General features: G+C 44.0%; 1 protein-coding gene across 1 annotated transcript in view; it reads right to left on the minus strand.

Moving 5' to 3' along the window:
• Positions 1 to 24,259, minus strand: part of CKAP5 (cytoskeleton associated protein 5) — a 4,315,141-nt gene that overhangs the window by 3,168,485 nt on the left and 1,122,397 nt on the right. Inside the window, exon 7 of the mRNA XM_044084803.1 lies at positions 23,807 to 23,907. Within this exon, the coding sequence (XP_043940738.1) occupies positions 23,807 to 23,907 (101 nt within the window). The remainder of the gene's footprint in view (positions 1 to 23,806; positions 23,908 to 24,259) is intronic.

Raw genomic sequence — 24,259 nt, forward strand, 5'->3', positions numbered from 1 at the left:
AGGAGAATAAATCTAAGATGACTTCTCTGCTTAATTTAGCAGAAGCACCTTGGCATCAAGCAGGAATGGAAATCAAACCAAAAGTAGATAAAAATCAGGCAACTGAATGTGACAAAACAAAAGAAAGAATGTAAGGTAAGGACCAGATGAGAAGGCAAGAAATGTTTAACATGCAAAAATACAGCTGCAAGTATAGAAAACTTCTGGAAGAACCTCGTATTGATCAGGAACAAACTAAACACAGGAATTAGTTAAGGAGGTGTAAATTCAAACCAAAAGATGAAAGGTTAATATTGGCAGCCCAAGATAGTGGGCTACGTACATGCTGGTTTGCAAAATCCATTGAACACATGGAAGAAAGACAAATGTAGGTTTTGTAAAACCAAATTGTAAAGTGTTGCCCACCTTGTTGCTGGTTGGCAGAAGGATTGTATACACTGAAAGGCATAATAATGCAACAATACTGTTGCACTGGGGATTGTGCGAACATTATGGTACTGAAGTGCCTGAAGAAAAAAGTGCAGTTGTGTACACTTACCATAAATGTAGATGTTAGAGTGTATTCACTGTTGCAGTCATCATTTGTGGGTTATCCCTGCTGTGTAGCCCTCAGTCGGCCCAAATACCAGAGTAAAGCTTTTCCCCTGTGCCAGCTGCTGTCGCCTGTTGACGGACGTCAGGTCATCAATGGTATAAAGGAGTAGCCGGCGCCATTACATCAGTTTTCCTGCCCTAACCTGTAGCAGCCCCTTGAAGGAAATATTTAGAGAGGCTGTGGAGGCCCCAAGGCCACAAGAATAACAGTTAATCTCCAAAAAGGATAAGATTAAGGGGGAAGGTGGGAGGGAAAATAAGACTGCAACAGTGAATACACTCGAACATCTACATTTTTTAAGTGTACACAACTGCACTATGTTAGTGTTTCACTGTTGCAGTCATCACTTGTGGGAGGATTCCCAAAGCTGAGGAAGGGGAGGATAGAAGTACGAAATTCCTTTGATTGAGCTTGTAGGACTGCAGAGGCAAAGCCTGCTCGACTCCTGGAGAACAGAGGCAGGTGGCAGTGTGTGGTGAAGGTGTGGACAGAGGTCCAAGTGGCAGCTTCCAGGATGTCCCTGGTAGGTACTCCTCTAAGGAAGGCAGTGCAAGCAGAGGTTGCCCTAGTGGAATGTGTTCTGAAAGATTTAGAAGGAGCTTTTCCATGAAAAAAGTGTAGCAGAATTGTATGCAGTGAGATACCAATTTAGAAATTGTCTGTTTGGAGATAGGCTTCCCCTCTCTCCCTGGGGCAAAAGCACCCAACAGTTTAATAGTCTTCCTAATGGACTTTGTTCTGTCTATGTAGCATCTTAACTGTCTGTGCACATCCAGTGTGTGCATAAATATCTCCCCTTTATTCTGAGGGTTTGAAAAAAGGTGGGGAAATGAATAGCCGGGTTTAGGATCACATCGGATACTTACCTTTGGCATGAATGAGGGATTAGTCCTGAGAGACACCCTGTCTGCAATGAAGATAATGAAGGGTTCCAGTGGCCATGAGTGCTTGAAGTTCTGACACCCTTCTAGCTGAAGTAATAGCCAAGAGGAAGGTGATCTTCCAGAAAGGTGTTTTAGGTCTGCTGAAGCAGCTGGCTTGAAGGGAGGCAATGTTAGTTTTTCTAAGACATAGTTCAGGTCCCAGACTGGAGTGGGTGCCCTTCCAGGGGGCCTAATGCTAGATGCACCTCTGAGGAACTGCTTAATCAAAGGATGAGAGAAGACAGGCTGTTCAGCATGAAAAAGTGTGCTGAAATGTCTGAGGCATGAATTTTAATGCAGGAAAAGGAGAGGCCCTTAAGTAGCCCCACCACTAGCTAGTCCAGAATAAGTGGAAGGGACGGCTGGGGGCTGCTGTGACCTTAAGACAGGCACCTGGAGTTGAATCTTTTCCATCTGTCTGAGTAAGATTTTCTGGAGCTGGGCCTTTTGGCTTCCTTAATGTCTAGGACCTGCTTGCTCAACTGTGGCTTATCCCCAGTCCCTGGGGAATAAGCCATGCAGAAAGTGTGTGCATGTGTGTGTGTGTGTAGGTTTGCATGTAGAATCTCCCCCTCTGGCTTGGGTCAGGTGGTCTGCAGTTAACAGCAGGGGCCTGTAAGTCTCCTTGGTCAGGCTAAGCAGCAAGGGGTACCAATGCTGCCTGGGCCAATCTGGTGCTATAAAGATGGCTTTTGGTCCTTCCTGCCTTACTCTGAGCAGTACCCCTTGGGAGTAAGCGCAGGGGGGAATGCATAAATGAAGAGATTGGAATGAAAGAGCATCCACTTTCCAAGCTAGGGGGAACTCCCTTGTGCAGAATTTTTGCAGCTGATTGTTGTGTTGGGAGGCAAAGAGGTCCATCTCTGGTGTCCCCCAGGCATGGTTGATTTGGAGGAATGTCCCTTTTGGAGTTTCCACTCGTGGATGTCTAAGTAGTTTTTGCTTAGATGGTCTGCTACTGTGTTTACTCCCAGGATGTACTGGGCTATCAGGTGGAGGCCATGGATGGGGCTGTCTGCCAGAGTCTCATGGCCAGTCAGAGATGTTAGGAGTGTGTCCCCCCCCTGCTTGTTGATGTACCACATGACTGTGGTATTGTCTGTTTTTATGAGGACCAGCCCTGGTTTTAGATGGTTTTAGAAGGATGTGATAGTCTTGTGAACTTGCCATCATTTCTTTTAGGATGATGTGCCAATGAAGGTGACTGGTGTCCCAAGACCCTTGGGTGCACCGGGTGTTTAAATGAGCACTCCCAAACTAGGTCTGAGGCATCTGTGGTGATAGTTTGGCCTTGTGGTAGGTAGGTAAAGGGAAGGCCCGTGTTCTGAGTGCCTCTGCCCACCAAAGAAACTTGTTCTTTATGCATGGAATGAGGGGAGAGTGGTCTCTATAGATTGAGTGTTGGCACCAATGTTCTTTAGGTACCACTGGAGTTCTCTCATGTGCAGCCTGGCCATAAGGGATCATTAGACTGCAGGATGACATGTAACCCAGTGCTTGCAGAATTTTCCTTGCTATGAGTTTTTTCTCAGCGCTAGGTGGGAAAAGCAATTTGTCAGAAAGCTGTTTTTCTGGTGAGAGGAAGGCTGTCTGGGAAGCTGTGTCCAGGAGTGCGCCCAAGAAGGTGATCTGCCTGGAGGGGTTTAAGTTCGATTTTTTTCCTGTTGATAATGAACCCTGGAGAGGTTAGGGTTGTTTGTACAAAGAGCAGGTCCTGTAGTTACTTCTCTTTGTTGTCTGCTTGTATTAGGCAGCCATCCAGATAAGGGTAAATCTGGATGCTTTGCTGTCTGCAAAAGGCAACCACTGGGGCCAGGCATTTTGTGAAAACCCTGGGAGCTGTAGATAAGCCAAAGGGTAGGGCAGAGAATAGAACGTGTTGTGAAGCTGCTCTGAAGTGTAGGTATTTTCTGCAAAACTCCCTTATGGGTATATGAAGGCTAGTCATGCATTTTTGCCCAGCATTGGTAAAAGTTTTTGAAGAGTTAACATTTTGAATTTTGGGACCTCTAGGAAGGTGTTTAGAGTGGACAGATCGAGGATGAGTTGCAAAGTGCCTTCTTTCCTTGGCACTAGGAACACACTGGAGTAAAATCCTTTTTCTGCTTGCTCCTGTGGTACAGGCTCCACCGCCCCTTGGGCATGGAGTATGTGCACTTGTGTTAATGTTTCTGTCCACTGATTTGGAGGTAGACTTGGGTAGCCCAATATGGTTGGGACTTGTTGGAAGGTAAATTTGCAGCCCTGAAAAATTATTTGTAAAACCCATTGATCCTTTGTTACAAAGAGCCAATTTTGTTTGTAAAGGGATAGCCTTCCTCCTAACCTTTGATGGGAGGTGGAGTGGGAGTCGATGAACATTAAGAGTAGTGAGTGGACTTGGAACTCCCTGCTGTGGGAGTGGTGGTGGGCCACTGCTTATTTTTTGCAGGCCTTGGTTTTGTGGTCTAACTGGTCTGCCCCTGCGAGGCCTCCCTTGAACCTGTGTACTGGGAGCTGGGAAAGATCAGTGCTTAGAAGGAAAGTTTCTGCTGAATATGGGATGTTGAACTTGTTAGAAAGTCTTTTACCATTTGCATAGGATTTAGCCTTTTCCTCCATCTTTGAGGATCTCCTCTGCTTTCGATCCAAACAAGTGGTCTTTATCCAGGGGGGCATCAAGTAGTCTAGATTTTACATGATCAGGCAGTGGCTGTTCTTTTAGCCATGCGTGCCTCCTAGTGACTGAACCTGCCACAGCAGCCCTACTTGAAACTTCTAGGGCATCAATTCCGCAGTGCAGGAAGTGTTTAGCTACTTGAGAAGTAGAGTGCAGAAGATCTGCTAACTCTTTGGAAGTATTAATGTCAGTAAAGAAGAAATCTTTTGTTTCATAAGTTGCAAGGTGTCCTGTTAATATTTTAGCACATGGAACTGGCAGTTAAGAGCTCTAACAGCTAAAGACAAGGTGTACATGTTCTCACCCCATCTTTCTAGAGTCCTTGTCAGAGGGAATTGCGTTTTTAGATGAGCTAGCCTTGGCCCCTTTGGGCCCCTGTGTGATGATCTCTGGGTCTGCTGCAGTGTTTTTAAACAAAATTTATGTAAACCAGGCACCCTTATAGTACCTGTCAAGGTTTTCTAGGAGCAGGGGGTAGGGTGTCAAGGGTGTGGCAACATTCATTGAAATCATCCACCACGTCCAGAAGAGTGATGGCCAAGGGGTCTATGCTGAGGAAGGTCTAGAAATTCTCTTAGCCTTTTCTTAAACAGAGGATAATCTTGGGCTTCCCAGTGGAAATGCTCTCAGTGTGTGCAAGGTTTCCCCAAATGAAAGATCCTCAGGGGGAAGGGCAGAAGGAATGGATTCCTCTGCATTAGAATCCTCAAAGGAGGCGACAGCTTGTTCCTCATCTGAATCAAGGTAGTCTGAAATTTCAGAATCTAGTTCAGTGTGAACTTCAGGGGAAGTACAGTACAGTTGTGTACCTACTATAAATGTAGATGTTCGAGTGTATTCACTGTTGCAGTCATTACACTTGGGTTATCCTGCTGGCAGGCGACCCGCAGTCGGCCCGAGTTCCAAAGTCTTGGTCCGGCGTCGGCTGTTGTCGCTTCTTCCCTGACGTCAGTGCGCCAGGGGTATATAAGATGCAACTGACACCATTTTCTTCAGTGAAAACCACCGCTAATTCAAAAGCCAAGAACTCGACTCAGGCCAGTCCAAAACGTAAAAAAACATGAAAAACAAATTTTAAGCCACTATAAAAGCTTTTCGTTAGTACCTTGCACTAACTTCAGACAAGCAAAACATTCACACCATTACAAGTGAGTTAAAATACCACCATTGAAGCACTTAACCACGCCCCTTGCTCTCCCTTTAGCTCCTTAAAGGTACAGATCGCAGCTAACTAAGCTACATTTGCAATTCTCTATTAACATAATGAAAAATTCATACACAGAGACTGTAATAATAGCAGGCTTTGAAACTGAAAGAAAAAAGCCCAATACTTTGATTATTAAACTGTATAAAGTAGATAAATGTGTAAAATATATAACAAAAATAAACGGTGTTCAACCTACAGCATAAATACTAATACTAATAATGGAAGCACGACACTTCCTAATCAAAGATTACCTATGGATACATTGTATCTTGCCTGCTTTCAAGTAAAATAAGTAATATAATGAATATATTAAATGTAGTGAAATTAATACATACTGTCCTAAACATCTAAATAACTAGAACAGCTACCCAAGAAAAATAATATTAATCATATCTCACTAAATAATAAAAATAATAATAAAAATGTAGAGATATAAAATATGACATGTAACATGTAATATAACAAATTTAGGTTACTCGGTATAGGTTTAATACTGTCATTGAATAAAACAGGTCTAAAAGTTAGCGTATCTAGACCTAAAATTAATAAATGATAAAATATGGATCGATAATATATAGTAAAATAATAATCATGATGTATAATCATATCAAAAACTAATAACTATTAACCCTCCACCACTGTCGACTAATAAAGAGTTATAAAACCATTAATTTGTCGACTCTCATTTTTCATTTTTTGATTCTCATTTTTAAAAAATTGAGAATAATTTTGAATTACGGTGGTTTTCACTAGTTTGTTTTTCTGGTCTTGAAAGTTTATTTCTTTGCCATTTTCTTCAGTGTTTCTTGACCCAGATGTCAGGTGCCCCCAAATAGGTAGGCAATACATATTTCTAATAAAGACATACAGCAAAATATAAACAATACCTTCAGCTACAAGCAAATACACCACAAAGGTTGTATAAGATAGAAAGGTATAGAAAAGCCCCAGCAAAGAAAGTGGGGCTGGCGGGTGGGTAACCTCGACTGCAACAGTGAATACACTCTAACATCTACATTTATGGTAGGTACACAACTGTACTATGTTCATCGTGTTTCACTGTTGCAGTCATTACACTTGGGTAGAATCCCAAAGCTGAGGTAGGGTGACTGGGTCTAAACAGGATTAGGAGTGGCTATGAGGCACTGCAGAACTGCAGTGGCAAAGCCTGATCTGGATTTAGAGTGAAGGGGTAAGTGGTAGTGCTTGGTAAAAGTGTGCACTGAACTCCAAATTGCAGCCTCCAAAATGTCCTTGGTTGGTATTCCTCTGAGAAAGGCTGCTGATGTGCCTGCTGCCCTGGTAGAATGTGGTCTAATATTCTTAGGCACTGATTTGCCATGCTGTGCATAGCAGAAATGTGTGCATAGCAGATACGAATGCAGTGTCCTATCCATTTTGAAATAGTCTGCTTTGAAATAGCCTTTCCTTGTGATCCTGCAGCATATGCCACAAAAAGTTGCTCAGTCTTTCTGAAAGCTTTAGTTTTGTCCAAGTACAAGTGTAGCTGCCTGTGTATATCCAAAGAGTGCATATCCAAAGAGTGCAGAAGTCTCTCCCCTTTATTCTGGGGATTTGGATAAAAAGTTGGCAAATGAATGGTTTGGTTAAGAGAAACACTGGATACAACCTTTGGCATAAATGTTGGGTTCGTCCTTAGAGAAACCTTGTCTTGATGAAAAATGATAAAAGGTTCCACTACCATTAAAGCCTGTAGCGCTGAGACTCTTCGTGCGGAAGTTATTGCTAGGAGCAGAGCAGTTTTCCATGATAAGAATTTTATATCAGCTGCATTGGCTGGCTCAAAAGGAGGCAAAGTGAGTTTCTCCATGACAAAGTTGAGGTCCCAAGTAGGTGTCCGTGCTCTCCGGGGGGGGGGGGGTCTTATGTTTTTAGCCCCTCTGAGGTACTGTCTTAGTAGTAGAGGAGAGAAAATAGGAGGTTCCGTGGTATAATGAGCTGAAATGGTGGAGGCATAGATCTTAATAGATGAAAAGGATAGGCCTTTGTCCAATATCTCAGTTAGGTATTGTAAAATCTGAGGGATATTTGGTACAAGTGGGTCAAAGCCTTGTGCTTGGTTCCAGTGGCAAAATCTCTTCCATTTGTCTGTGTAAGATTTCCTGGTGCAGGGCCTCCTGGCCTCCATAATGACATCCATAACAGCTTTAGAGAGAGGTGTGGTCTGACTGTCTATGGTATCTGCCATGCAGCCAGATTTAAGGTTCTGAGTTGGCTGTGCAGGATGTGATTGTTTTGTTGAGTCAGAAGTTGAGGGATTTGAGGTAAAGTCCAGGCTGGGCCTTGAGCCAAGTTCTTTAAGATTGGGTACCAGTGCTGGCATGGCCAGTCTGAGGCAATCAATATAATTTTTGGCCTCTCTTGTCTGACTTTTAGGAGCACCTTGGAAAGGAGAGGCAGTGGTGGGAAGGCATAAACTTTTAGGTTTCTCCAGCTGAATGAGAGAGCACCCACTTTCCATGCTTGTGTGATAAATCCTTGTGCAGAATTTTTGAAGTTGGCAGTTGAGAGGGGAGGCAGAAAGATCCATGTCCAGGCATCCCCATTTCTTTGTTATCATGTTGAACACCTGTGGATTTAGTTTCCACTCGTGAGGATCCATGAAGTTTCTGCTGAGATGGTCTGCCAGAGTATTTTTCTTTCCTGGCAGGAATTGTGCTTGCAGATGAACTTGATAGGTCCGTGCTGTGTTCCACAAAGTCATAGCGTGTCTGCAAAGGGGGTATGAGTGCGTGCCCCCTTGCTGATGTACCAGATTACTGTGGTGTTGTCCGTCTTTAGTAGTAGTTGTCCTGGATGCAGTAAGTCCTTGAAGGCTGTCAGGGCATTCTGTACAGCTAGCATCTCTTTTTGATTGATGTGAAGATGCATTTGTTCTGCGGACCACTTGCCCTGAATACATTTTCCTGCCATGTACGCCCCCCAGGCATAATCCGATGCATCTGTTGTCAGTGCTTGCCTGGCTGTGGGTAAAGTGAAAGGCTGTCCCTTGTTGTGGTGACATGCCAGTGCCCATCGAAACTCCTGTTGCAGGCAGGGAATAATAGTTATTGCTGCTTCCAGGCTGTTTCAATATTGAGTCCAAACATTTTTTTAGATACCACTGTAACTTCCTCATATGCAGTTTTGCATATGGAATTAGTAGGATGCAGGATGCCATGAACCCCAAAGCCTGCAGAATTTTTCTTGCAGGTAGCTGGGTTTTTGTTGCCATCATTTGAAAGTAATGTGTCAGTTGCCTTTGCTTGTCTGGCTTAAGATAAGCCATCTGGGTAGTTGTATTCAAGCTTGCACCCAGGAATATTATCTCTTGAGAGGGCACTAGTTTTGATTTCTTTTCGTTTACTGTGTACCCTAGGCCAACTAGTAATCTTTTTACAAATGCCAGATGCTTTAGAAGAATGTCCTTGCTCTCTGCTTGAATAAGGCAGTTGTCCAAATAGGGATATATCCAAATTCCTTTTTGTCTGCAAAATGCAATTACTGGTGCCAGGCATTTTGTGAAGACCCTGGGCACAGTAGATAAGCCAAAGGGCAGTGCAGAGAATTGGTAATGCAGTGCGTCAGCTATGAATCTGAGGCATCTTCGGCAATTTTGTCTGATTGGGACATGCAGGTATGCCTCTGAGGTCCAAAGTAACAAGCCAAGCCTTTTTGCCCAGCATGGGTAGAAGTTGCTGCAGTGTCAACATCTTGAATTTTGGAACATCCAGGAAAGTGTTTAGAATAGACAGATCCAGAATGGGTCTCCAGGCTTTGACCTTTCTGGGAACCAAGAAAAGTCTTAAGTAAAATCCTTGTCCCTGTTCTTGCTGAGGTACTTTTTGAAAAGCTCTCATGTCCATGAGAGCTGTAATGTTTTTGTGCCTCTGCCCATTGGTTTTGTGGCAGGTCTGGCATTCCTTTTGACCTTGGAAGGGTGTGAAAGTAGAACCTGTAGCCCTGAGAGAGAATATCCAGCACCCATTTGTCCTGGGTGATAATGTGCCAATTTTGTGAGAAAAGTGCTAGCTTTCCCCCTAAAGGTGCTGCCAAGAGGTAAGTGTTTGGCTTTTGAAAGGGGAAGTCATTGGGACTGTATCCTGTAAGGTCGTGACTTGCCTTCTCCTCACTTGGGGGTAGAAGCACCCCACTATCTAGGTCTTAAGAGCCTTGTTGCTGAGATCTGGCTCTTGGGCGTCTGCATCGGCCTCTGAGGCCTGTCTGACGCAGGAAAGGACCAATTTTTAGAAGGCCAATTTCTGCTAAATCTAGGAGGTTGTACCTGTAAGAAATCCTTTACTGCCTGCAAAGATTTTGCCTTATCCTCCATTTTCTTTAACACCTCTTCTGCCTTAACACCAAACAAGGTATCATGCTGTAAAGGAGCATCCAGTAATTTAGCTTTGACATGATCAGGTAAACTTTGTTCTTTCAACCAAGCATGCCTTCGAATGACAGATCCTGTAACTGCGGCTCTACAAGAAGCTTCTAATGAATCAAAACCACATTGCAGAGTATGTTTTCCCACTTGTTCAGCTGCATGCAATAAATCCTGCATTTCCTTATTGTCAGGGCATTCTGAACTTGCAAACATTTTCTATTTTAACAAAGACATTAAATATTGTTGGTAGTTCAGCATATGAAACTGGCAATTCAAAGCCCTTACTGCTAAAGTTGCAGAAGTGTAAACTTTTTCCCCCCATCTATCCAGTGCTCTGGAATCCCTGTCAGAGGGGACTGGGTTTTTTGCATGGAAGCCTTCACCCCTTTGGGACCCTCTAAATAGTTTCTGGGTCAGCAGCAGGGCTTTTATAAAGAAATTTATGAGAGTCTGGGACCCTGCAGTACCTGTCTGGCTTGACTGGTGCAGGGGGTAGAGAATAAGGAGATAGACTGGATTCAGAAAATACATCAACAATATCTAACACAGGAGGAATAGCAAGAGGCCTGTGCTGAGGTAATAAAAGAAAAACTGAGCCTTTTCTTTGATTCTGAATAATCCTGGCTTTCCCAGCTGAAATGCTCCCTCATGTTGTGCAATGTTTCCCCAAAAGAGTAATCCTCAGGAGGAGAGGCTGAAGGGATAGACTCTTCAGCATCAGAATCCTCATAGGGAGGAAGACAGTATCCCTGGTCTGAAGAGGAATCGGAAGAAATAGAAACCTGGTCAGAGGATTCATAGTCTGTATCCTGCCTAGGCCTTTTATCAGGAGGGGGATGGGAACCCCTGATCAAAGTAAGTCTTCAGCCATTTTGAGCATCTGCTTCTTAGGCATGGATGACTGTCCAGGAGAATGCTGTACTTGTTTCTTTATCTGTAATGATGTTTTAGACTTTGCTTTGTAGTTGACTTGATAGTAAGCTGTGTAGGTCTAAAAACACCCTCAGAAGCCAATGCCTGCTCAGCAGCTCCGGACCCATCTGAGGGAATAGTTTCCGTAGGCTCAATACCTTGAGTTTCCAGAAGCCTAGATGTCTCCACATGGGAGTCAGAGGCGGCCTGTGGCTCTGAGGCAGCGGGAATCAGGGGCTGCAAAAGCACCTCACTGAGCACCGGGCGAACCAGCGACTGGTCTGGAAGAGACTTTGTCGGTTTTGGGTCTCGGATGCCTGTCGTTTTCCTTGTTATTGCAGTTTATATGAATTCCGGTCATCGGTTGTTCTGACGGCATTATGTAATTAAACCTACGGACAAAGTAATGCAATGCAAAATCAAACAGACGCTTAATAGTGCGTTTGTTGAACCTAGCACAAAACCGACAACTAGTGATGTCGTGGTCAGGGCCTAGGCAAGGAATACATTAAGAGTGAAAATCCTTATGAGGTATTTGCTTCCCACAAGAAATACAATTGTTAACTTTTACTGACATCGGCCTGGAGGAAGAAAAAGTTTCCCCAACAGGGTACTTAGCTTTATTGAAGACTTCGGTTCTGAAATTCGATTTTGAAAATCTCAGGAGTTGGCCGACCGGCACTTGCGAACTGCTTTTGCTTCGGGCACCGCGCGGCAAGAAAAGACTGAAGAAAATGGTGTCGTTTGCATCTTATATACCCCTGCCGCACTGGCGTCAGGGAAGAAGCGACAACAACCGACGCCGGACCAAGACTTTGGAACTCGGGCAGACTCTGGGTCGCCTGCCAGCAGGATAACCCAAGTGTAATGACTGCAACAGTGAAACACAATGAACATCCCTTTTTCTTTTAGAAGGAGTGGTATGTCTACCCCTGATGAAAGTGATGAGGTCCTGCACCAGTTTCACTAACTGCATCTGAGGCAATGGAAGAGCAAGATGGCGACTAGAGACTGGCTTCTTAGGGGTGGTCTTGCTTTAAGACCTTAAATCCATTTGTCGTTGGGATGCAGTAGCCGGAGGCGAAGACATTGGTTTTTGCCTTGAATAGGTTGTGTGAAGAACCTCCTCGGTAGCTGGTGGCTGCGTACCAGCTCCGGACCCAACCAGAGACAACCAAGGGATCGGATGATGAAGCATTCTCCGGCGGTATACCAGACTCCAAAAGGGTTTTGGTAGTGGCCTGTGAATGAAACGAGTCAGGCATCAGGGGCTGCAAATGCGCCTCACTGAATTCCTGACAGCTGACTACTTGCTTCTGGGACAGGTCGCCAGAAGGCTTAAGTTTGTGTTGTCTGTCCTTTAATCTTTTTGTTACTTGGGAATATCCATAGACTGCTGACTGATGCGATTTCGTAATGCGAGGAACTACTTCGGAAATGCCTAGCTACAAATTCAGCTCTATGGCGAATATAGTCCTAGAACTGTAAAGTGCACAGAACCAACAATGGGGGACATCGTGGTCTGAGTGTGGTATTTGTTCTACACAGCAGAGAACGGACTTTTTCAGAAATCAGTTAGTGCAAGAAAAAGGTCCCCAATGGGGTACTTGGCTTTAGTCATTTTTGGAGGCAACTTCTACTGTGGCAACGATCGACCGTCACACATGCAAACTGCTCTATGGCAAGAAAGACTGATGTAATGGCACCGGCTTCTCTCCTTTATACCACCAACCTGACGTCAGTCCACAGGCGACAGTAGCCGGCACAGGGGAAAAGCTTTACTCTGGTATTCGGGCTGGCCAAGGGCTACCCAGCAGGGATAACCCACAAGTGATGACTGCAACAGTGAACCACGAAGATCACTGGAAACATGAGCTACAAAGCATCATAGAAAATGATGACGTTTATCACATGGAATCACCCATTACCAACAGTTCAAAAGATAAATGCTAGAAAACCGAATATAGAGGTCAAAGAAAAGACAAGAGTAGCATTGATCTCACCACACCTAGTGACTTAGTGTCTTGCATGCAGAGAGACAGTCATAAAATATCAGGATCTGCAGGCAGAAACGAGAGCAATGTGGAAAAAAGATACCCAGACAGTTCCAACAGTAGTAGGAGCAATGGGTTTTTTTTTTTTTTTTTTTTTTAAAAAGAACCTACAATCGTATTTATGTACGTTACCAAGTCATGCAACTCCATACAAATTGCAGGAGACGACATTATTGGGCACATCGCAGGTGCTGCAGAGAGCACTTTTGGCTGAGATCACAGATTGAAACATTACTAATTTCACGAACTTCAATCGTACTTTGACTTCGGAATGGGGTCCATTCCCGCCATGACATTAGAAACCCAAATGATTTGACGAAATTAGAAACAATGGAATAAAGACAGACACTGAGAAAAAAGAGTAACTGTGAAAAAATAAAACTTTCACTAGAGTCTGAGTCAAGACTTTTATATGCAAACGTGGAAGAAAATATTCTTAATTTATCAAACATCCTCTTGTGGACACCATGATTCTGTCCCCAGCTGGCCAAGATGTGGATAAGGTTGCAGGGTCAGACTCAAGGTCATAAGAAAAATTTTAGTTTGAGAAACTCTGTAAAGTCCAGTGCTGGTACTATAGGTGGACTTGGGAATGCAATGAAGCATATCTATTTACAGCACAGGATCTCAATTCAAGGGAACACCCACCTGTTCCCATTAACACCTCATTCATCCTGCATATTGGAAACATTTTCTTTTCTTAGACAAAATACGGTGCGAGGACAAAGTTTCTTCTGAATCTGAGATCTGGGCTTGGGAATCTGCAGGAGAAGCAGCTGTCTCCATCTACTGGGTGTCCCCTGACATGTCTTCCTCAGGAATCATTCTGCTGACATTTTCGGGAAGGATTTAGAAGTACCACCATTAAAAACCTGTAACAATTTCCTAACTAAGGTAAGAATCACCTTTTCTAACAGACGCCATGTACTCAGATAAACATGTAACCTTTTTCTTTACAGGCTTAGCTGAAGAGAGATTCAGAGAAAGTACCTCTGCCTTATCAACAGGACTCTTTCCCGAGCTACACTGAGAAACTCCCACTGACCAACAAGAGATTGTTGGCCCATACCTGCATCAGACACAACAGATGAACAAAGAGGACATGGCTGAAAGGACTACACCAGAGGAAGTCAGAGAGGAGAATGTTATTAGGAATGACTAAGGGCCCATGTCAAGTCACCCATCAGCTGAGGCACCGAGTGAGCCTGCAGTGTCGGCAAGTGCTCCTTGGCAAGCTTTTTCTAAACACAATAGGAGACAGACCTGCTAGAGCAGGTAAGTATCCCTGCTGTGACTCAGGATGCCTTGGACACACAGTGAACATAAGTACAAACACATGCCCTGCAATAGTTTGTCCTAATCTTCAAAACACTAAAGTTTGTAATAAACTACAAAGTTTACACAATCTGTACACTTTCGTCATAGTACAGTCGTCAAAAATAGCTTAAAAGACAAGAGTAGTCCCCAACAGCCAACTGCCAATATTATTGTTTCTTAAAAAGACTATACAGTGCTATAAAAAAAATTTCAGTGTATAAACAGTCTTCCTTAAAAATGCAATTTTCTGTATGGAATGGCTCCCCATTGGGGACTTACCAGCCAAAAATCAAAGCTGAGGGCCAGCTACTGGTCCAGTGAAGCCTCTGAGCTACTTCACCAGACTGCAAAGTATTGAAGAAATCTTCACCTTGACTGCAAATTTCCTTCCACAAGGCAGCCCAATCAAGTGTCAATGGATTGGGAGGAAGCCAAGAACTTTTGGAAGCTGGCCAGTCGTATGAGGGGTAATGACATTCCATATAACAAAAGGAAGAAACTGTTGCAGAAGAGAGGAAAATCCCAGGATGTAAAAAAACTCCCTTACCAGCCTCCGTAAGAAGCTGAAATCCCTCAAAATCCTCCAAAGCTAGTTCCGAAAATAAAATTGCCAAAGATTCCAAAGACAACCACAAGACATTCTATAACTATGTCAACAATTTAAATGGCAATGCTCAGATCTGCTCTGAGCTACAACAGAATGGCATTAAATATACTGATCCCAACTTCACCCCCCTCTCACCCCCTAAACAGCCCATCTCAAAACTGGAAGATTGCCAAACTCCAGTAACAGCCACACAGGTAAAAAAAAAACTCTCCAAAGCGAAGAATACAGCATCAATGGGACCAGATGACATCCCGGGCTGTGTACTACATGAACTACAAAATGAACTGGCATCTCACCCGAGTGTCATGTTTAATCATACCCTCAACCTCAGGCTTCATGCCCACTGAGTGGCGCACAGCTACAGTTATCCCACTCCACAAGGGGGGATCCACCTTGGATCCTGGGAAAGTACAGTTTTGTACCTACCATAAATGTAGATGTTCGAAGATCCACATTGCTGCAGTCCTTACACTTGGGGTAGTCCGCTGTCCTCGGTCGGCCCGAATATCAAAGTATTAGGCTGACGTCGGTCAAGGCGCTTAAGACTGACATCAGGACGTCAGGGTACAAATGCGCATGACCGACGTCATATCCTCAGTCTTTTCTTGCCCCAGATGTCAGAAGACCCTAAACAGAAAGGTCAAAACCAAAAGACAGCCGAAAACAACCAACCACCCTTGCACTAATCATATGTACAATATATACAATATCCACAATATTCACAACCCAAACCACACAACCGCCTCTAACTACAGAGGGGAAGGAGGGAGGGTAAATTGGACTGCAGCAATGTGGATCTTCGAACATCTACATTTATGGTAGGTACAAAACTGTACTATGTTCTTCATCTCACATTGCAGCAGTCCTTACACTTGGGTAGAATCCCAAAGCAGAGGTAAGGGAGGATGGCAAAACTATAAAGCAGTAGGAGCTGCCAAAATGCCCTGTAAAATTGCAGTGGCAAAACCAGCCCTAGATTTAGAGTAAAGTGGAAGGTGGTAATGCTTAGAGAAAGTATGCACTGAACTCCAAGTAGCTGCCTCCAAAATATCTTTAGTAGCCACCCCCCTTAAAAAAGCTGTAGAAGTGGCAGTAGCCCTAGTGGAATGAGGCCTAATCCCAGCTGGAATCTCCTTACCATGATGGGAATAACAGAAAGCAATACAAAACCCAATCCACTTCGAAATAGTTTGTTTTGACACAGGCTTGCCCTGAGAACCCAAAGCAAATGAAACAAATAACTGCTGAGACTGCCTGAACCCTTTAGTTCTGCTTAAATAATATCGCAACTGCCTGTGTATATCCAAGGTGTGCAAAATCTTTTCCCCTTTATTTTGGGGGTTTGCATAAAAAGTAGGCAAATGAATAGTTTGGTTTAAAGCCACACTAGAAACCACTTTAGGCATAAAGGAATGATTAGTACGTAAAGATACCCTATCCTTATGGAAAATTAAGAAAGGCTCAACAGCCATAAGGGCCTGTAATTCAGAAACCCTTCTCGCAGAGGTAATGGCCAACAAAAAAGCAGTCTTCCATGATAAATATTTCAACTCGGCAGTAGCTGCAGGCTCAAAATTGAGATCCCAAGCAGGAGGAGCAGCTCTACGTGGGGGTCTTATATTCTTTGCCCCTCTAAGGAATTGCTTAAACAAAGGATGAGAAAACAATGGTGGGTCACAGTCAGTGAGCAGAAATTGCTGCAGCATGAACCTTAATAGAAGAGAAGGACAAACCCTTGTCCAGTAACTCAGCAAGATATTGAAGAGCCACACTTAAATTAGGCTTAGAAACATCAAATTCCTTTGCTGCACTCCAAAATAAAAATCTCTTCCATTTATCTGCGTACACTTTCCTTGTACTAGGCCTTCTGGCCTCCAAAATAACATTCAAAACTTGCTGTGGAAGTTGAGACCCTCCAGGGTTTAAAACAGAATATGCCAGGCTGTTAGGTGAAGAGAGTGAAGTTTGACATTGAGCAAATGACTGTTCTCCTGAGACAGCAGGTGTGGAATCAAGGCAAAGGCCATGGAGGCTCCTACCAGACTTCTCAGTAATGGGTACCAGTGCTGTCGAGGCCAATCTGGAGCTATTAAAATCATCTTTGGCTTGTCCTGCCTGACCTTTAGGAGTACCTTTGGGAGGAGAGGCAGAGGTGGAAAGGCATACACATGAAGAGTGCTCCAATTGAAAGAAAGAGCATCCACTTTCCAAGCTGTGGGATGAAACCTTTTTGTGCAAAACTTTGGCAGCTGGTAGTTTAGTGGAGAAGCGAACAGATCTATGTCTGGAGTTCCCCATGACACTGTCAATTTCTGAAATACGTGAGGATCCATAATTCGTCTGCTCAACACATCTGCTAAGGAGTTCTGTGCTCCCGGCAGAAACCTTGCCTGAAGATTTAGCTGTAAACTGAGAGCAGTCTCCCACAAAATCATTGCTTGTCTGCATAGAGGATAAGAATGTGTTCCCCCTTGCTTGTTGATGTACCACATGACAGTTGTGTTGTCTGTTAGAACCAACACCTGCCCTGGAAGAAGTAAATCCTTGAAAGCTATTAATGCAAATTGGACTGCTAACATCTCCAAGTTGATATGTAGATGTTGTAGTCTGGCAGGCCACGTGTCTTGTATCCACTTTCCATTTAGATGAGCTCCCCAAGCTTTGTCTGAGGCATCTGTCGTTAGAATCTGACTCGCCTCTGGCCGGGTCACAGAGAGTCCCTTGTTTAGGTGACATTCCTGAGCCCACCACAAAAATTCCTTTTGAATGCAAGGTATTATCTGAATGACAGTGTCCATATCTTGGCAGTGCTGTGTCCATACATTTTTGAGATACCATTGTAGCTTCCTCATATGCAGTTTGGCATTGGGAAGCACCAGAATACAAGATGCCATGAACCCCAAGGCTTGAAGGACTGTCCTTGCAGTCAGCCTGGACTGATGAGACAATTGATGGAAGTAAAGGGAAAGATTCTTTTGTTTGTCCGGGGTCAAAAAGGCCATCTGGGATGCTGTATTCAGTCTCACACCCAGAAAGCACATGTCCTGAGAGGGTACTAGACTGGACTTTATTTCGTTCACAGAATACCCCAGGCATCTTAGCACTGCTATCACATATTGCAAATGATGAAGTAGTTCGTCCTTTCCTTGGGCCAGAATCAGGCAATCGTCCAAATAAGGATAGATCTGTATTCCTTTTAGCCTGAAGAAAGCTATCACTGGAGCCAGAACCTTCGTGAACACTCTGGGCGCAGTAGATAAGCCAAAGGGCAATGCAGAGAACTGATAATGAAAAGTCCCAGCTCGAAAACGCAGATACTTCCTGCAACTTAGCCTGATAGGAACATGAAGGTAAGCCTCCTTGAGATCCAGAGTCACCATCCAGTGATCTTTGCCCAGCAGAGGTAAAAGCTGTTGTAACGTCAACATTTTGAACTTGGGAATGTCCAGATAAGTGTTGAGGATAGATAAATCCAAAATTGGTCTCCACGTGTTCCCCTTCTTTGGTACGAGGAACAGGCGAGAATAAAATCCTAGGCCCACTTCTGGCAGAGGGACCGGCTGTATGGCCCCTATTAGAAGCAGCAGAGAAATTTGTTTGTGAGCCTCTATTCTTTGCTGAGGAGGAACGTCTGGCATGCCTCTGAAAGGAGGCAAGGTATGGAAATAAAACTTGTAACCTTGGTGTATGATATCCAATACCCATCTGTCCTGGGTAATTAAACTCCAATTTTCTTTGAAGAGTGCCAACCTTCCTCCCAAAGGCTGCCAGACAAGAAGGCTCTGGCAGCTGAAAAGGTAGGTCATTGGGCCTGTTTACGAAAGGACTGGCCCCTGCCCTCACCCGAAGACTGTGCAGGTGAACTCCCTGTTCTAGGTCTGAAAGAGCCCTGAGCTCTGCCCCTACCACGTCTAGATCTTCCCCTAGACTGTGAATCATAAGAAGGGTACATCCACCCCTTAAGAAGGCCAATTCCTACTAAACTTCGGAGGCTGAACCTGCAAAAAATCTTTAACAGCCTGCATAGACTTAGCCTTGTCTTCCATTTTCTTTAAGACTGCCTCCACAGGTGAACCAAACAACACATCAGACTGTAAAGGAGCATCTAAAATCCTTGTCTTAACATGGTCAGATAAATTCTGATCCCTCAGCCAGGCGTGCCTGCGAAGAACTGACCCAGTGGCAGCCACCCTAGACGAGGCCTGTACAGCATCAAAACCACACTGTAAAGAATGCTTACCCACCTGTTCAGAAACATGTACCAAATCTTGTAATTCTTTACACTCAATGCCTTCTGCCAGAGCATCTACCTTAGACTTCAATTGAGAAAGAAGATAGTTTTGATATTTCAACATGTGAAACTGGCAATTCAAAGCCCTCATAGCCAAGGTGGAAGAAGTATAGACTTTCTTTCCCCATCTATCCAAAGCTCTGGCCTCTATCTGGAGGAACCGGATTTTTTACAACAGAGGCCTTGACGCCCTTAGGTCCCTGACTAACAGTTTCTGGGTCCGCCCTAGGACTCTTATAAAGATATTTATGAGCTTCAGGCACCCTGTAATACCTGTCGGGTTTAACAGGAGCAGGAGGCAAAGAATCAGGATTAAGTGAAGCCTCTGCAAACACATCTTCCACAACATCCAGAACAGGTGGTATAGCCAAAGGCCTATGCTGGGGTAAAAGCAAAAATTCCCTAAGCCTTTTCCTGGAATCAGAGAAGTCCTGACCTTCCCACTTAAAGTGTTCCCTCATGGAATGAAGAGTCTCTGAAAAAGAAAAATCCTCTGGAGGAGAAGCAGAAGGAGTAGAATCATCCACATCAGAATCAGAATAAGGAGAATACTCCTGCAAGTCTTCAGCCGAAGACTCTGAAACATCCGAAGCCTGCTCAAAACTCCCCAACTCTGGTTCCACCCTAGGCCTCTTATCAGGAGGGGGCAAAGAACCTCTAATCAAAGTAATTAAATCTTCTGCCATTTTAAGCATGTGCTTCTTGGGCACAGATCCTGATGAACTAGGAGTGACACCAACAGAAGCTAAACCTGGCCTGCCTCTGGGAGAAGCCTTGGAAACAGAAGGAGAGGGCCTAACCACCCTAGGAAGGGAGGGAGTACAGTGACCTGAGAAGCCCCTTCAGCCTGACATGCCTCCTGAGAGGCCACATCCTGCAATATCAAAGTCTCCCCCTGGGACTCCAGAGAAGCCTCCAGCGGAACCACCGGTTCCACTGACACCTCTAAAGAACCGGCGTCCGCACGGACGACTCTTCTTGCCTGGGTTTAGCTGCTTTGTCTTTGCGCTTCTTGAAGAAGCGGCGCCGGAGCATCCGGCGGCATATTATAATTGCACCGCTTCCAAGACCAACCTGGCACAATCTAACCTTCGCAATAGTGCGCTTATTGAACCTAGCACAAAAGCGACACCAAACAACGTCGTGCTCAGGCCCCAAACAAGGAATACACAAAGTATGATAATCTCTATGCGGTATCTGTTTCCCACAAGAAATACAGTTATTCACTTTTTCTGACATCCGGTAAACCACTGAGGCAAGAAAAAACTAAAATATTCCCCAGCGGGTACTTAGCCAACTTTGACTCTGTCTGAAACTCCGAATTCGAAAAATTTCAGAACGCCGAACGGCACTTGCAACGCTGCTTCTGCATCGGACCATGCGGCAAAAAAGACTGAGGATATGACGTCGGTCATGCGCATTTGTACCCTGACGTCCTGATGTCAGTCTTAAGCGCCTTGACCGACGTCAGCCTAATACTTTGATATTCGGGCCGACCGAGGACAGCGGACTACCCCAAGTGTAAGGACTGCAGCAATGTGAGATGAAGAACATCTACCGCCCCATCAGTCTGACGAGCCTGATCTGCAAGGCCATGGAACGTACCATGGAACTTATAAACAAAGAAATTGGCAACCATGAAACACCGGACCCCACCCAGTTTGGGTTCGTGAAGGGCCAATCTTGTCTCCTGAACCTGAATGACTTCTTCGAATCAGTCTCCAAAGCTGTGGACTTGGGTAAGGTAGGCCACACAGCCTATCAATCTTACAAAGGCCTTTGACACCATTCCCCAGTCTGGAATCAAAGATAAACTTACTAAGCTTGGCATTAATCCCTACGCCACTCGATGGGTTGCCAACTGGCTTACTGACAGAACCCACACTGTAAAAGTAGCAGACTCCAAATCCGGCTCCAAAAAAGTGACAAGTGGAGTACCTCAGGGTTCAGTCCCAGGAGCGGTCGTTTGGCATCTACTTCTCTGAAGTACAGGCCAACACTAAGGGACTCTGGCTAACAAATTTCGCAGATGACTGCAAGCTGGGAGCCATTATTGAATCCCCAAATTATGTGGATACTCTACAAAAGGGCCTTACAGAAACAGATGCTTGGTGCCAGAGCCATGGGCTCAAGCTCAATGCCAAGAAATTTATAGTTATCCCCTTTGGGGAAAAACATGTACCCGTGAATTACCACATAGGTGGCAGTACATTAAACACGAAAAGTGTGATGAGTCTTAGGGACAGGTGGACAGTGGTCTCACCTTCGATAAACACATCGCCACAACAGTCAAGAAATCCTCCTATGTGGCACACCTTATCACTAAGGGATTTTCATCCAGAAAAAAGATCACTGTCCCACTGTACTCATCCCTCATTAGACCCATTATAGAATACAACACCCCATTTGGTATGTACCTCTCAAGACATTTGCAATTGGAAAGGCCACAGAAATACCTCACTAAAAGAATCACAGGCCTAAAGCAAATGCCCTATGCTGACTTCCTTAAACTCCAACTATACTCTGTCGCATATTGTCTATGCAGAGGAAATCTCTGCTTAACATACAAGACCATGTCAAACCCAGAACTGTGGGACATGCTACACTTAAAGAAATCCCAATCCCTCAGAGCCACACGCTCCAGGGATCTAAAGCTTGTCATCACAATAAACAAAACATGCTGAAGGGATAGGTTCCTGACCCAGGGACTCCCCAGACTCTGAAATAGACTGTCCATACATGTGAAGCAGAGCACCTCTTTGGCCATCTTCAAAAAGAACCTTGACGATTGGATGGGAGAAAGGAAATTCACCCCGGGGATCACATAAGTCGCCCTGCTAGACAGGGATCCAGGGAAGTAAATAGTGTGGGAAGAAATAGCCAGGGAATTATGGCTAGGCTTGTATAGGCCCTAGGGCTGATAGCCTAGTACCAACCTATGAACCTGAAGTCTACTGCAGAATTGAGAATGATTAACATTTTATGACCATCTCCCTTGATCCCACACCCTTTAAGTATCAGCTTTTACTGCCTGATCTACAAAACTAACAAAGTTAAACCCCCAACGTAAACCAGAAAACATCCAGCAACCCTGTTCAATGCCTTAAGCATCATATCATATGGTAAGGTGGTAAACTCTTACAACCTATGCTGGACAAAGCCTGCTTAAGAATTCGTTGTCAGGATATCACTTCACCAAGGGTTCAGAGGTCATCAGCCTTTCCGGCAGCAGACAGTAGAATTAAGACCAGTAGAACTCACACCAACATCCTTTAAAACAGGCTCTTTGAGTAGTTGGCAATGTTCCTCATTTTTAGACACCAAATAAAGAAACTTTTCAAGTCCATGGTGAGTTTCAATGCCCTGATAACAGGTGTGATGTTTTGTGGTCTCTCTACCCTTGTCCACTTCAAAGCAGAAAATGCCACAAGTCTAATTTCCTGGGCACTAACAATAGAGAAGTCACCTAAAAGTAGCTCTAGGCTGAAGATAAGGGAGGCCATGACAATCAGCACTCAGGAGAAAATAAGCAAAATGTTAGTCCCAGGGACTGGAAAAAATGAGCCATGCTGAGAGAACAGAAAAGGGTAGGACAAAAGTACAGTACTTGTCACACAACTGGGCAGGACATGATGCTAGTTTGGTCAGTTTTCATCAATCCAGCAAAAGTAATTATCACACAGGAGACATGAAAGCCAAATTCAGAGCGGACCCAAATCCAAATGAAATCAAAAGCACCATAGTGACCTATTCAAACACCGCCAGAAAGTCAACATTATCAACTATACTGGAGATGTCCGAGAAAGAAACCTCCATTTTTAGTTCAGCTATTGAGACAATTGACATGAGCATGCTGGGCACAGGTTTGTAACAGACACTTCAGAGATCCACACAGAGAAACATTTAAAAAGTGGTCAAAAGAAAACACCTTTCACACTCCTCTCAAACAGCAGCAAAAACTGCTACTCAAAAGGAAGCCAAAGACTTAGAAGTGGAATGTTGCCTTGCCTTAACAGAATGTCTGGCCTCAGACTTCATTATCTATGCCTGCTGTTCCGGCAACCAGTCCTGGACTGGGCAAGAAACCCTCCCTTGCCAGTCCATGCAGAGGCACCATACACAGCCATCAGAATGGAATAGACCAAGTGTTTTTTTCAGTGTACATCCTGGATCATGACAGCAGAAGGCAAACATATGTAGAATTGTTTCTAGGCAATAAAGACAAGAATATTTCCATGGTAAATGTTAGGATAGTGATGTGAACTGTTCCAATGGCAGAAAATAAACTAAAAATGAGTGACAAAGAATGTAACCTTTAAAGCCCAATGCAATGTGAGAGGCCTCCAAAAATTAAAGGTTACCTTTTAGTGTGCATTTCATTTTCATGGAGAGACACTGCACTAGTAAAAATGAAATCTGAAGTTTTTCTACACAAGTCTTTATGAAACTAAAAAATGAATACAATAAAATTAGATCATGTCAGAACCTACAGCACTGCAAGAGAAATACAAACAGCTCATCAGTGATAAGAAATGAGGTAATAAACCATCATCCTTCTAACCACCCAATGAAGTTTGATAAAGCTGCTAGATTTCTGAAGTGTTCTGTACTGCATCTTTTGCCACAGAAATGTACACTACCTACAAGAGAGCAAGACTGGCTGACAGCAGTGCTCGCCCCTCAATGTATATGCTTCAACAGGGTACACCTGACTGCAGCATACAAGAAATATTCCACCTTAATCCTTCTCAATGAGGCAGGCTCAAAGCTACCACACACGTGACAATTTTAAAAGCTTATTTTTTTCTAAACATGTACAAAAATTAAATGCAATACCCAAAGCATTAAAGTACTTACAATTTTCTCGTAGAAATCTTTAGGAAGCTTGGACAAAATCTCCACAGCCTCCAACAAGTCATAGGCATCAACCTGTACAGCACCTGCATTTTCACTTTCATCTACAAAGCAAAAAAAATATATAGCAATTTAACTTGTGCAGTGGTTCATCTGTCAAGGACAATACAAAAACGTCTTCAATACAGCTGTAAGAAGTATTCACCTTAACAGTGGATTTATCTACCCTTACAGTGACGGTAAAATTACAACCCACTGAGCAGTATATAGCATAGGCTTTTCCCATAAGTAAATGTGGGACATCCTAAAGAGTGAGCTATGCAGTAAAATGTAGAACACACACTACAGCCACAATGGGCTTGTATCACCACAACAGGAAGAAAGTCTTCTAGATAATGAAGACACTCCAACAAAGGCTGCACTTAAAAAAAAAAAAAAAAAAAAACATACAAATAA

This window comes from Protopterus annectens, chromosome 9.part0 (assembly GCF_019279795.1).
Source record: "Protopterus annectens isolate FY-2018-M chromosome 9.part0, PAN1.0, whole genome shotgun sequence".
In the NCBI taxonomy this organism is placed as follows: domain Eukaryota; kingdom Metazoa; phylum Chordata; order Ceratodontiformes; family Protopteridae; genus Protopterus; species Protopterus annectens.